This window comes from Acipenser ruthenus, chromosome 8, assembly GCF_902713425.1.
Source record: "Acipenser ruthenus chromosome 8, fAciRut3.2 maternal haplotype, whole genome shotgun sequence".
Taxonomy (NCBI): domain Eukaryota; kingdom Metazoa; phylum Chordata; class Actinopteri; order Acipenseriformes; family Acipenseridae; genus Acipenser; species Acipenser ruthenus.
Window position 1 is genome coordinate 45,515,241 of NC_081196.1, and position 13,521 is coordinate 45,528,761.

A 13,521-nucleotide genomic window follows, 5' to 3' on the forward strand; every position below is an offset into this window, starting at 1 on the left:
TTTGAGTAGGCTTTGTTAAAATTGACATTTAAACACAACCATATTAGTCCAATTTCAGTGTTCTGGAGTGTATATAAATATATATTATAGATGATGCTGTAACTGCTGCTCCTTCTACACAGAACCCTGCTTTGTTTAATCAGTCTTGCAAGGTGCCCCTCAGCTTATCAGACAGTGAGATACCACAATGTGAGGTAAAGCGAAAAATCTGAAGTTTCATGTTGGGGGGAGAAATGAGTCGTATTTAAATTTAAAATCAAATGAAGAAAAGCATTTTGATGCAATTGAAAATGACAACCATTTAAGCATGTTAAGTTTGTTTTAGTATTCTTCTTTTTTGGACATGTGATAGAGTATTGTTCAGACAATCTTTATCAGAATTGTAACCTTGAAAAATCTTTGTTGCAACATACCTAACAGGTTGCAACAGTCTGAGAACAAAGCCACTGACCAATAATACCTTTTCTGTGTGACATATAAGTAAACAATGCCTACGAGATAAACGAAGAGCCATACAAACGAACCATTCAAACGGCAGTATACAGTACATTACTGCTTTCATAGGGAATAGGTCACCACATTACTTATACTGAACTTCCAGGTGGGTCTTAAATATTCCAAGTTGTTGTTTCATTAAAGGTAAGATTGAGCCATTGCTGATGACTACAAAGAATTACGTTTTCAGTGCATGCTTTTGATAGGCATTTAGGCTTTTGTTTAAATGTTAAACATGTTAAAATGCAATTGCAGGAGGTCATTTTATTAGTAAATGTATATGAGGGATAGGATGATGGACAGCTCAGCATATTATTATTTTTTAAAAATATTTTTTTTTTAATCATGTATTGAATTGAAGTGGAAATGCCATCAATGCTATTTGTTGAACAAACTTCTAATTATAGTTCCAGATTAAGAGCAGTCTAGCAGCATATACTAGTCTAATCCACTTTTGTGCAACCGGTTCCTGGACTTTGCTTTATGTGTCACATTATTCTCTTAAAATATTTATTAAAAAACCTCACGATTCTGATAAGCTTTACTGCTTCCGAAAACTTAATTTAGAAAAGACATATCTAAAGCTGCATTTATGTGTAGATGTACTCCACAAACATCTTTTGTAAGGTTGTGGGGTTGTTTATAAAATAACCAATTCCATCACTCATCGTGTAACCCAGGGCAAGTTGCTTGATCTTCTTGTCCCACTCCTTCTACAATACTGAGTACAATCAGGGCCAGTTCTTAAACACCATTGGCTGAATTTTCCACCTTCCCATCATTAAGTTGCATTGATCATTTTAGGTAAATCCCCCAGTTAAAATGTATATGCAATATAAAAATGCATGTATTTCAACTCAAAGGAACATACTGTGTGTAGCAAGTGTAATTACAGCAAGTGTGATTATAGCATCATATGTGACCTTGCTAAAGTAAATAAGACATGCCTTATCTTCAATGTGTGCCAATGTTTCTTTTGGGCTGATGCATGACTGATTGTGAAAATACATTTAAATAAACTAGGGTATCTTGGAGAGCTGTTAGAAACTGCTGTAAATAAATGAATTGTCTTTGTGCAGAACTTCCTGAAAGATGTCAGATCTTGCTAATCTCACACAGACCATGGAAGATGCCTTTAAGAAGGTCTTTACCAACTACATGAACAGCTGGCACATGAATGAAACAAAGGCAGAGAAGGTCTTGAGCGACAGACTTGCAGCAGAGAATTTCAACAACGTTGTCTGGTACCTGATGGTCATGATTGGCATGTTTTCCTTCATCATTGTGGCGATCCTGGTGAGCACGGTGAAATCCAAACGGAGGGAGCATTCCGACGACCCTTACCACAGGTACATTGAGGAGGACTGGACTGCCAAGCTGAAGAATCAGATCTTAATCATGGAAAACCCAATGGCGAACTGAGAGCTCTGAGAATCAATAATACAAAATAAAGATTGAAATGTATTGTTAAAACAAAAAAAAACACTATGTGGTATTGTATATTTCTGCAGAACCCAAGAATTACAAACCTGCTGTACAACAAACTGTACTGTAATGGAGAGGGCATGCAGTATTTATACAATATCTCTGTCTTCGACGACTCTTATCCTTGCCAAACATGACAAAGGTGGCCTAGTGTAAATCATAAAGATAATGTGCTTAATTTAATTGATCTACACAGTGCTGGATCTAAATACAGACACTGCAATCATTAAAATGTGTGTATCAAGGTTTTGAAATTCAGACATCTTAACAGTGCAAGTTAGATATTTCTGCTCCTTTGATTGACTAGGCTCCTTTTTCTGGGGACGTCCAATGTGTTTTCATTCTCTGCAAACGTAAATACAACTCCTAATGATTCAGATTGAAAATTCAGCAAGGACTCCCATTATACTCTGTCTGGAACATTTCAATGTGGTGATAATATGCAGAGCGGGACTTTAACATTAAGCACGTTTCACTGTATCTACATAGATTGCAACCTTGAAGTATATATTGCAGCTTAACAATAAATGTCTTAGCAGTAGATTAGAACATGTCATTGCATGTAAGGAGAACATGACCTTCACTGTGTTGTCCTTTCCAAATTTAACGCTGAAATCAATAATGTTTACATATACCAAGTAAATTCTTACAGATAATGCTTTATTGCTTCATCTGATGCAGACAGTGCAAACACCAAGCTGGCCTAATGTTTGTTCTTCATTTCAAACTGTGATCTTGCATGAGCCCAATGTCTGGTTTCATAATAAAATACATTTCCCAACAGGACTGCCTTGACCTTTTAAATAAATCTGTGCCCCCTTTACAGGTGCGGCCAGTATTTATAAAACATATACATTCAACCCCTACACGTGGAACTTTATCACAACATTTCCACCAGCTTTCTTCTAAATAATATCAAATTGAACAAAAACATGCCCAATTTACCAAAGGCATATTTTGTAAAAAGGAAGACAATTAGTTTAACAGTATAAAACAAGAAATGAATTGCTGAAAGGAGTAAATAAACAGGCTGTGTTATCTTAACAAAAAATCTTTGAACTATAATGACATATTTGAAATCTGCTAGAAATCTAAGCCAGCCTTTAAGACATCTGTGTCAAACTGGTGATCCCCCAGTACAATCTTGTGATCCTCATCTGTAAGCAGGTGAGGAGTTTTACATCCTCCAGGGCTATCCGGTCACCCCCCTGGAACGGAACGGTTTATTTTGTGTGCACAGTAATATGATTGTTAAGAAAGAGAAGGAGGGATGGTCGATGAGTGTGGAAAGGAGTAGTTTCAAATAATTTTTTCCCCCATGGCTACTTTGTGAAGTTAGAAATCATTCTGATTGGTCCATGTTTTATTTCTTTATTTATTTAGCTCCAAACTGAGTTAGCACTTTTTTTTCTCAAAGTCTGCCTTTACCTTTCTTTGAGCTTGTCTTTTAATATTACAGTATTGCTACACTGCAGTGAAATGCATGAATCACATTTCATCATGTTTGAGAATTTTAATACTAAACTACATTAAAAGAAGCAATCACAATGCAATACATGTAATAAGTTTGCTCATTTGGCGCTGCATCAGTGACCCCGGCCATAATGTTAGTTTTTTTTGTTTGCAATTGCACACAACCATTACCAGTGTACCTTAATTTTTTTTTTTTTACAACTGTGATATATTTACTTCCTTAAACATATCTACTGCTTTTACATTTTGTAAAATAACTAGTAGTAGATTGTATACTTTGTGGCATTTTTATTTATTTATTTTTTTGGAAAAAAATTGTGGAAGAAGCTGTAGTTGTCTTCATACAGTGAGGCAAAAGCAGATTGTAAAAAATTCTCATAAAAAAAAAAAACCTCTCTAAATAAATTATGCCTGTGATATGAGTACATTTGTGGATAGGCTATTTGTTTTTTCAACATGATCTGAAACTGCATTTCGATTACATTAAAAAAACAGAGCATCAAACATCGTCTGTATGTGACAGTGAATATATTTTCGCTCGGATTATGTCATTCAAGGTTTTTTAGGCTCCCCGACTCCGACCATTTTAAAGTATACCTCAAATGATTCTATCTACCAACAATCTTCTAAAATGTTCTGATTTCTAATACGTTTGATAGGTTTGTACTTCATTTTGTTACAGAAACATTGCAGAAATATCAATGCAAGAAAGTGTGTTGCAGTGGTGTAAAGAGTGGAGAGATTGTCCAATTGATGATGGAGAAGGGTGATGTGGTCTGAGGGGCTGTGAGGATTAGGTCTGTGTCTGCTGTCAAATAGTGTTAGTAGTATTGAAGGCTGTGCTTGAGGAGTCTCACAGGTCTTAGATACACTCCTTGTAATGTCTGAAATATGAAACTCAGAATTCAGTGCTGTGGTGCTGCAATGAAGTCTGGATCCAAAGAAAAGTTATGTATTCGTGGCCTACCAGCAGATGGTAGCAGAGGACATGAATTACGGTACTGTTACTGGTAGCACTGCCAGTACAAAGAGTATGCCAGGCTGACAGTGTGTTTTGTTAGCATAGGTTTAAATCCCTGAAAAGCAGGTTGGAGCATCAATACTGATGCATTCCAGTTCAGGTCTGTTCTGATGACACAATAAGGTCACTCCATTTCAAGACCTTCTAAACAACATCTGAACATGAAAAAGGCAATAGAAACCTGTAAAACATATTATAAATGATAGCAATTAAAACCAATGTTGAATACTTAGAGTCGTTTAAATTATCCTGTAGGGTCCTATTCACGAAGATTTAACTAATTTATTGTGCATCGTTTAAAGACTGCTTTAGGTTCATTAAAATAATGTTTTACAGTCAGAAAAACCAACAACTGTCTCAAAATGTTATCAAATCTCCATAATCCATGTGTGGACTGCAGTTTATCAACAATAAACTATATTGCTTTGGAAACCACTATAGAATACCTTAACTACAGGTTGTACTCATTTTTTTTTAAATAAATGTATCATAAAATAGTTAATTTCTAGCTAACTCAGAGAGTATCTTGGTTTTAGATTTGGACATACTCTTTGTCCACACAGTGGTTGGCAGCCTTAGACCGGAGACAGCTGGATAGACCTGTCGCTCCTGCCATTGATATACAGACAGATGGTCAAGATACCAGCAATAATGAATACTGCAAACGATTTTATGAATTATTGAGAAGATGCGACCAAACTCTTCACAAACATTCTTAAAGGACTGTCATCAAATTGCATGGAAAATACCCTCATCTGTTAATGTGATGCAAACCACAGCTTTAAAAATGATTTTCTTACCTCTTATTAGTTTGATTAACTCCATCACTGGCACCACTTTTTATTGTGCTGACAATCCTCTGGTTGAGAATAGGAACCTAAAGTAAGTGGGGTGGTTCAAATCAGTAGCCCATCTACACCACTACCAGTTCTACACCAGTAGAACGCAAATAAATTTGGATAACACACCAATTTAGTCACTTTATGTTACACACAGGTTCATTTTATATGGCAGTGGTAGGTAACTGGGTTTAATTAGTGGAGAAAAGACACAAAGACAAGAATGAAAAGTCAAAATGTTTATTAAGAACATGGACACCAAAGGCTGGAGGGTCAGTCCAAGTAAGATAGAAAAGTTTATATAATCAGCTATTTACTATGAACAATCAGCAGCAGCTTCAAGGGATCCAGCAAATCCAGCAATGCAATAGTGTGCTGTCCTGGATAGTACAGAAAATATAAAAAAAAAACTGGGAGCTCAATGTCAAGCATTAGTAAAGTTAATGCAACCCGCCCCAGGGGCTTTGATCTATACATACAGTATGTGATCATTAAATGATAATCTCTATTAACTGCTTTAGGGAGGATGGGGGTCTAAATCTCCAACAAAATCTATTCTCTTGAATGTCCAACTTTTACATTTTTTAAATTGTGAAACACCAGTAATTTATACAGCCTTGAGCCACCTACCAACCAAGCCCTACATTATCTCAAAGTCTTATGGAAATGCTGTCATGCAAACCAAGCAAGAAACTGGCTTGCCTAATACAATATATTGAGCAATGCTCATCAGAAAATTTACACAAAAGTGTATGATACACATACCCAGTATTTCTTTTTTCTCCAACCCTTGTATATTTTCGGGTTTTTACTGTTTCTTTTTTTACATGAATTACATTGTGAATTTCTTCTACCCAACATTTTAATGTACCGGTAATAGTAAAAACAAAAACAAAAAAAGGGGCGCTTTGGTCTTCAAAGCTTCAATCGACTCTTTGCGATGCTGGCCACTGGCTTGTTTGAAGATCCACCTTTTCAATCATCTGTTTTTAAAAAAAAGAGAAAACTGTATAACTCAATCCACTTTGCGCTTACTGTATTTAGCCCTTGTTTTCTGGCAGGCAGTCACCTGTGGCTGGGTTAGTTGGACTGGTGTTTGAACACTTACTCTGTTCTGAATCGTCGTTTCGTTGGCAGTCTTTTCTCTTTTCTCCTCTTAAACTGTTACCAGTCTCAACTACTGCATTGTTTCCAAAAACCATATCAGACAACTTTTTGAGTTTTTGGAAATGGATGTTGCTTTTCTCCTTCATGGGAACATCATTGAGGCACTCGCTGTATATCTGTAGAGCTTCCTGGCTTTTGCTGGCAAAGATGTTGTCGATCAACCGGACAATGACGATGAATCCAGTGAACCCGAACACAACAAATATGTACCACCAGGCGTGGAGTCCAGTCGAAGTGTCTACCCTGTGGGCGATGGAGTTGTTCTTCTTTTCATTTAGGAAGATCCAAAGAAGCAAATCCAGTGCTGTCTTGTTCACTGGCATCCTGTATTGCACTGCAATGCATAGGGCAGGTTTGAGATATTTGCATAGATTTGAGGTGTGTGTGTTACAAGGATACTTGTATCCATTGCAATCATGCAACATTATAATTTAAGGTTAGGAATATATATATATATTTAAAGTTGCATGTATTTTTTAATGATAACCATTTTCTCTTTATCCCCCTGCCCTTATTTAAAAAAGGACATTTATATGACAAAAAAACTGATTGAAGTAATAGGAATGTTTTTAATATTGCATGTTTACGCTGTGGTGTAATAAATACATAGATAAGAGATATTGTAAATACTCACCTAAAATCTTGTAGTGTGTAGAATAAAGTATACTGTTGTTGAGAACTGCATGAGGAGAAAAAAGCAGAAAAATATCCCCTGTATATTCAGGTGCTGGTATTTAATTAATTGAAGTGTTCAGTAGGTTGGGGCTTCATTGTTCATTGGAATGCACAATGATTATTCAATCACAATAGGCAAAAAAAAATCCTAAAAGTGAGATACAATAGGCTTAGTAACTTGATAGTTTGGGAAACTTTGTTTTTTCTTAATACATGTACGTTTTTCACGATTGATTAATTTTCTCAATATTGGATTTAAAATTGGCAAGTGAAGGGATACTTTTTACAGAGTGGTCTCACAGATCCAAAATATCAAACAGGTCCTCAAACAGCTGCTGAAAGTAAGATGCTATACTCCAGTGTACTTCAAAGAGTAAAAGTCAAGCTTAAATTTAAATAGTGTTTAAAACATAAATTAAACTACTCTTTATTTGGAAAATTAACAGGTGTTTCAAATTTTATAGATTAGAGTAATACTTTGATACAGGCCCACAGGTACTGCATCTGACAAGTTATCTGTTTTTGAAGTTTGTTACTGTGCAAGCCTACAGTATATATCTTCAATTGCAGTGTACTAGAATGCTGTGATAGTATAGCATGCAGGGTGTCCAATAGTTAAGCCAGTCTTTCCTCAATGATTATTCAGTAATGAGAGTAGAACTGTTGAGGGATTTACACACAAGCAAACACATTAGAATGTTCCATAGATGTAGGTGTTGTTCCAAACCAAACACCTTGGTGAAATGAAGTAACTTTGGTTACATTCTCCCAGCTTATTAATAACATGTGACGTGATTAGAAACAATCACATATAAAAAGCACCTGCTGTCTTTTCAAAACAGCCTCAGTTTAGGGGACATTGTTCTTTTTAATCTGCCTGCTTTTTAAGATGAAGAAATCTGTTTGCAAGCCTGTTATTACTGCTATTGGCTTTCATTTCACCATACAACTAATTTCATGGGTTATACTATTTATATACCTTGTACACATCATCAAGCAATATATGATGTTCTGTAAGTACAAACAAAAGGCATTATTTGTCAAATGCCTAGAGAAATTAGAGCAACATACAGGCTGGATATATGTTTGTTCGGATACCTGTCCAAGCACTGCTTGAAACGGCAGATTCTGTTGGAAGAGATGTTGGTGACCCAACCACAGCTTTGAGTCATCAGTAAAAATCAACATTCAAAACCTACTTCCAATTACTTTCACTATAACATTATGAGAATACCAACCCTAAAAGTGCGATTTATTTGGCCAACTGAATCACCGTATAGATTCCTTCTTGTTGGTTTAGTTGTGCAAACTTCCATTACAATAGTCCCATTAGATTTCAATATCAGAATTTTGACGGCATTTTATTGCAGTGCCAATCTATAATTAAAATGACATGCCTGTTGTATTTTAAAAAGACAGGGTAAACAGAAGATGCCATTGAGGACTTGGTCAAACTCACACCTTCATCAGTAAACTTCCATGCTGCCCGTTGTATCTTTTTTAATCTTTCACTGCAAACATTGTTCTTTTTTTGTTCCAGGACAATCTTAAAGTCTCTCGTAGGGTTTTCCAGTTTTAGTAATTTAATTTCAGGAGAATATTTGAGAGGGAGGACGTTGATGCTATCTCACAAAGTTAAGATATGTCATGTCTTTCTCTGTAGACCATATAATGTTTTCCTAGAAGTCATGGACCTCATCTGGTTACACTCTTCCATACTTGGGATTTATCCTTTTAAAGTCCTGGATTTAAAAAATAAAAAAATACAAATTAACTATCTAATGCTTTCAATCAGCATATGACTTCAAAAGAATGAGTTGTTAGTCATCGTCAGGTTGTGTGCTATGAATGAGTGCCTGTGTGACATCTGTTTATCAAAACTGTACTGTGTCTTGACAGTGTTATGACAGACTCCACTTGTCATAAAATTTAACAGCCCCATGTAACCGGCTTCATTTCTGATGTAACTGGCTTTATTTCTTGCCAGAGTCCCAAGGTAGTTCTTGATTTCTTGGTAGGTTTAAAAGTTCCTCAATTGTTTCCAGGTCTGACTCTGTTGAATTCTCCTCTATTTTACTGTCCACTTCACCAATGAGTCCTTCTGTTACATGAAGTCTGGCACTCCTATGAGAAACACAAGAGACACGTGTTGAATCACATAGTTAAGTACTGATGCATTGCTTATGAGCCAATGAAATTGTCCTTGATGCGTGTAGTGTAAAAAAAACAAACAAACAAAAAAATTATGCTAACTTCAATAAAACTCATCTCTTCCAATTTATTTGATAAAACTGAGCCTGAAAATTAAACTGTCTATCAGCTTTTTTGGAGATCCATCTAAGTAGTTATCTGTGGTACTGCAGGTAAATGTTAAAAAACTGCAATAAAGAGGTGTTTTCATTTTAAATGCAGACATACTTATTCCCATTGTTGGCATACAAGGTGTCTTAATACAGGTCTGTGTCCTGTGTCACTATCAGAAAGTATGTTATTATTTGTAATGGTTTTTATAATCTGTTTAGTATTACTCCAGTCGCTTACCATTCAGCAAGCTTCAGCTCATACATCTCTCTCTGCTCCCTCCTCTTTCTCTCTAGAAGGGTTTCGCCTGCAGCCTTCTGCATTGCCATCATAGGTACTCCAGCTGGAATACTACAGGGTGCAGTCAGAACAGAGAAGTAGGTCAGACACTCCAGCAGCCAGCTTTCATATGTACTCAGTTTTAAAAACACAATGCCACTAGAAAAGACATGTTGCTTGAAGAGACAAGACAGAGACCAGAAAAGATGTGGTTTCACTGTTATGATTGTGCAGACTGGAAAAGTATTAAAACTATGTTTAAAATCTTGTTTAACAGATAAATAAAGATCAAATCCACAAGGATCAGGAAAATGAAATGAAAGTTAAATGAAAGCTTATGAAAGCCCACAAACATATTTGAGCTAGTCACTAGGTCAATGACATAGTACATATGCATTCCCTACACAGTCTATCAGTTTCAAAAGGAAGCAGAATACATTTACTTAGTGCCCCTCCAGATTAAGTTGACAATGAACACTTTGGCACAGATTAAACCTTTTCAGCTTCACATACTGGCTGTTTATATATCTGCAGCTGCTGTTTCCCGGATTTTGCCCTTCTGCGTTGCAGATGGGCTACTTTTAGCAGATTGCCCTGAAGATGAGGACTTGCTTGCCTCAAAACATCCGCAGACAACGGCTTCATTTGCTGACTGGGGGCAGGAGATTTGACTCCACACTGCAGGGCCTGGGGTCCAGCTGTGAGCCAGAAGGGGCAGGGAGAGCAGCTGGCTGCCAGGACGCTAGCAGCTTTTCTTTTCTCAGGGAAGGCATCTGTGAGTGGCAGCGTGTTTGAGGCAGTGAGCACTTGTGCTGAGATATGAGGAGAAGGATCCATAACACTTAGTTTAAGAACTTTACAGTTGTTCTATTCCCTTTCAAACAAACGGGGGAACTAATTAAATTTATGTTGAGCTGTTAGTAATCTATAAAAAAAAACAAAATTGCAGTTGGTACTTAGCCTAGTACTGCTCCGATGGCTGTGCCAGCTAACATGCCACCTAACATGCCACCTAACCCCAAGTTCACTCTAAACAATCCCCCTGTAATGGCTACAAATAATAATAATATTAATAGATACAGCATCTTTAGTCTATGAAGGAAAATATTACTGACAGCATCACATAACAATTAAACTACTCACAGATAATGGTGCAGCAGTGTGGAGTAGTGGGTAGGGCTTTGGACTCTTGACCGGAGGGTTGTGGGTTCAATCCCAGGTGAGGGACATTGCTGCTGCACCCTTGAGCGCCACAAACGGGTTTAATAGAAGAAAATATAAACCGCGTACACTGTAAAAAGAATTGCATACTCACAGGTAATGTATCTATTACTAAGCACCTTCCAATTAGGTTTTCAACAACAGTCAATGCTGGAGTTAAAGTCGGTGTCTAGTTATATGGAGAGCTTAATACTCAAAAGCACTACTATAAATACACCCTATTATAAAAATTACATGAATGTAAATACAGTAAAGCATTCTCACCTCCTGCTGCAGAGTAGTGACTAAGCACGTATTTATCTCTGTATACAGACAGACCAGGGCTCATAGTACTGAAATGAACAACAAAAGGAAAATGAATTATATCTAGGGCTTCTGTTTTTCTGTTTTTATTCATTGTATTTTTCGGTGATTATTTTGAGCTATTTTCGAGTTTTATCTAAATAGTTTTTTTCGGGGCTTTTGTTTTTGATGCACTGTATGAAATTAGTGTTTTCGTTTACTTTACAAAATGCTTGAGCGTTTTTTTTTTCTGTCAAAATATGTATAGTAACTCGACAGCACTTAATACTTAAGTTGTGACTTCTTCCCTTTGCTGTCTTCCACAACTCAATCACTAGTCATGGGCACATTCTTCTGGGTTTTTTGCGTGAAGGCATTTTTTTTTTACATTTCGCCACAATTCTGTTTTAAATCCTCTCTATCGTAACTGTAATACATCTTTAAATCCCGCTAACAAGTCTTTGTAATCTCGTTTTAAATCTTGCAAGCGGATTCTCCAATTGAACTGTTGGAATGTGTTGTCACTCAGTAGTTGGGGCGGGTTTAAAGTATTCAGAACTAATCAATGATAGATACAAGTCAGGAAGGCGGGACATTGCTCAGCAGCACCGGGAAATGTTTTTATTATTATTTTTGTAGTAGGTTTTATTTTTTAATGGGAAAAGGGTCAATGTGAATTAATTAACCATTTCCACATATTTTCTGGTGTTTTTCGGTGCTTATTGGCTATCCACCGATTTCATATTTTTTTGTATCGTGGTGTTTTATCGGTTAAAACCGAAAATCAGAAGCCCTAATTATATCCTTAATCTAGTGGTCTACCACATTAATAAATATTTGTAACTGCAGTAAACGTAACTGTGCAGTTTACACTTAGATACTTATTGATTGTGTCAAATTCACAAAGAACCTCAATCTATGGAATTAAGTCACACAATGGAATAAGCAACTAACATTCAGAAGTTGTGTAATTAAACTCTACAGTACAATGTTAAAAACAATAAATGTTTTAATCTTTAGTGAAGAGAATGTACTAAAACAAACTGTTCAAGTAACAACAAAGGATATAAATATCATACTGAATGAATTTAGTGCCAGACATCTCTTGAGTTTAATTTAACTGCTGATTTCTCAGATCCCCATTAGCACTAATTTTGGAATATCTAATGTCATCTCAGGTAAGGTGGTGTGGGTATGTGAAACAGTAATATACGATAACAGTAATTTTTATTTTTTATTTATTTATTTATTTCTTAGCAGACGCCCTTATCCAGGGCGACTTACAATTGTTACAAGATATCACATTATACATTATTTCACATTATACAGGTATCACATTATTTTTACATACAATTACCCATTTATACAGTTGGGTTTTTATTGGAGCAATCTAGGTAAAGTACCTTGCTCAAGGGTACAACAGCAGTGTCCCCCACTGGGGATTGAACCCACAACCCTCCGGTCAAGAGTCCAGAGCCCTAACCACTACTCCACACTGCTGCTCCACTAATAACTAAACTGAACAGTCATATCCGATATAATTGGTTGCAGGGGTCCATCGGATATGTAAAGATATTGTATCTCAGAGGGAGTTGTTATACTACATTGTACTTGCTTTATAAACGTTTGGGAATTGTAAATGAACAATGTCAGGTACATCAGTGTGTCTAAAACACCAAAGTACGGTACTGCGCGTTTACAGTACTATACAAAGGTGAAAATGTTTGCTAAACAAAACACTGTAATACAGTACTACTTTGCAATTTACAAAACAGCATTCCAAAAAGCACTTCCCGTACTTTCTCTCTATGCCAAAGTAATCTGACAAGTTGTTTTTTTTTTTGTTATTTTTTTTTTCCAGCGTTCGTGATAACCCGAGACATAAACAACTACAAGAACGCGCGCACACAAACACAGACTGGCTTTGGAGTTCAGCGAAAAAAAATCTTGTTTCAGCTACTTAACGGTACAGAAAATATATTAATCCTTGCTTTCATTTTTTCTTTTATTTAACATGGTTAAACTGGGCAGTTTTTTTTTTTTTTTTTAAATCTGCAACTGAATCCATTCTGTCCTGCTAAGATTGAATTTACTGTTTTAGATCCATATATATACAGTACTGTGCAAAAGTTTTAGGCAGGTGTGAAAAAATGCAGTAAAGTAAGAATGCTTTCAAAAATAGACATGTTAATAGTTTATATTTCTCAATTAACAAAATGCAAAGTGAGTGAACAGAAAAAAAAATCTACATCAAATCCATATTTGGTGTGACCACCCTTTCCA

The 13,521-nt window shown here is 36.1% G+C and overlaps 2 protein-coding genes across 3 annotated transcripts; one reads left to right on the forward strand and one right to left on the reverse strand.

The window, feature by feature from the left end:
- The first annotated feature begins 520 nt into the window (after nt 1-520).
- LOC117406680 (potassium voltage-gated channel subfamily E member 2-like) lies at nt 521-2,761 on the forward strand. 2 transcript variants are annotated; one of them, XM_059029097.1, is made up of 2 exons: nt 521-601; nt 1,575-2,761. In XM_059029097.1, the coding sequence occupies exon 2, from the start codon at nt 1,588-1,590 to the stop codon at nt 1,915-1,917; it is 330 nt and encodes a 109-aa protein (XP_058885080.1). In that variant the 5' UTR covers nt 521-601; nt 1,575-1,587; the 3' UTR covers nt 1,918-2,761. The 2 variants fall into 2 exon arrangements, with proteins under 2 accessions (XP_058885080.1, XP_058885079.1); XM_059029096.1 differs by having other exon boundaries at nt 544-639.
- A 4,599-nt stretch (nt 2,762-7,360) lies between these two features.
- LOC117406467 (complex I assembly factor TIMMDC1, mitochondrial-like) lies at nt 7,361-9,803 on the reverse strand. Its single transcript, XM_034010521.3, has 2 exons — nt 9,697-9,803; nt 7,361-9,279 (listed from the first exon to the last, which is right to left on the reverse strand). Exons 1-2 carry the CDS (start codon nt 9,786-9,788, stop codon nt 9,129-9,131), a joined length of 243 nt encoding a protein of 80 aa, XP_033866412.2. The 5' UTR covers nt 9,789-9,803; the 3' UTR covers nt 7,361-9,128.
- Nucleotides 9,804-13,521: the final 3,718 nt, after the last annotated feature.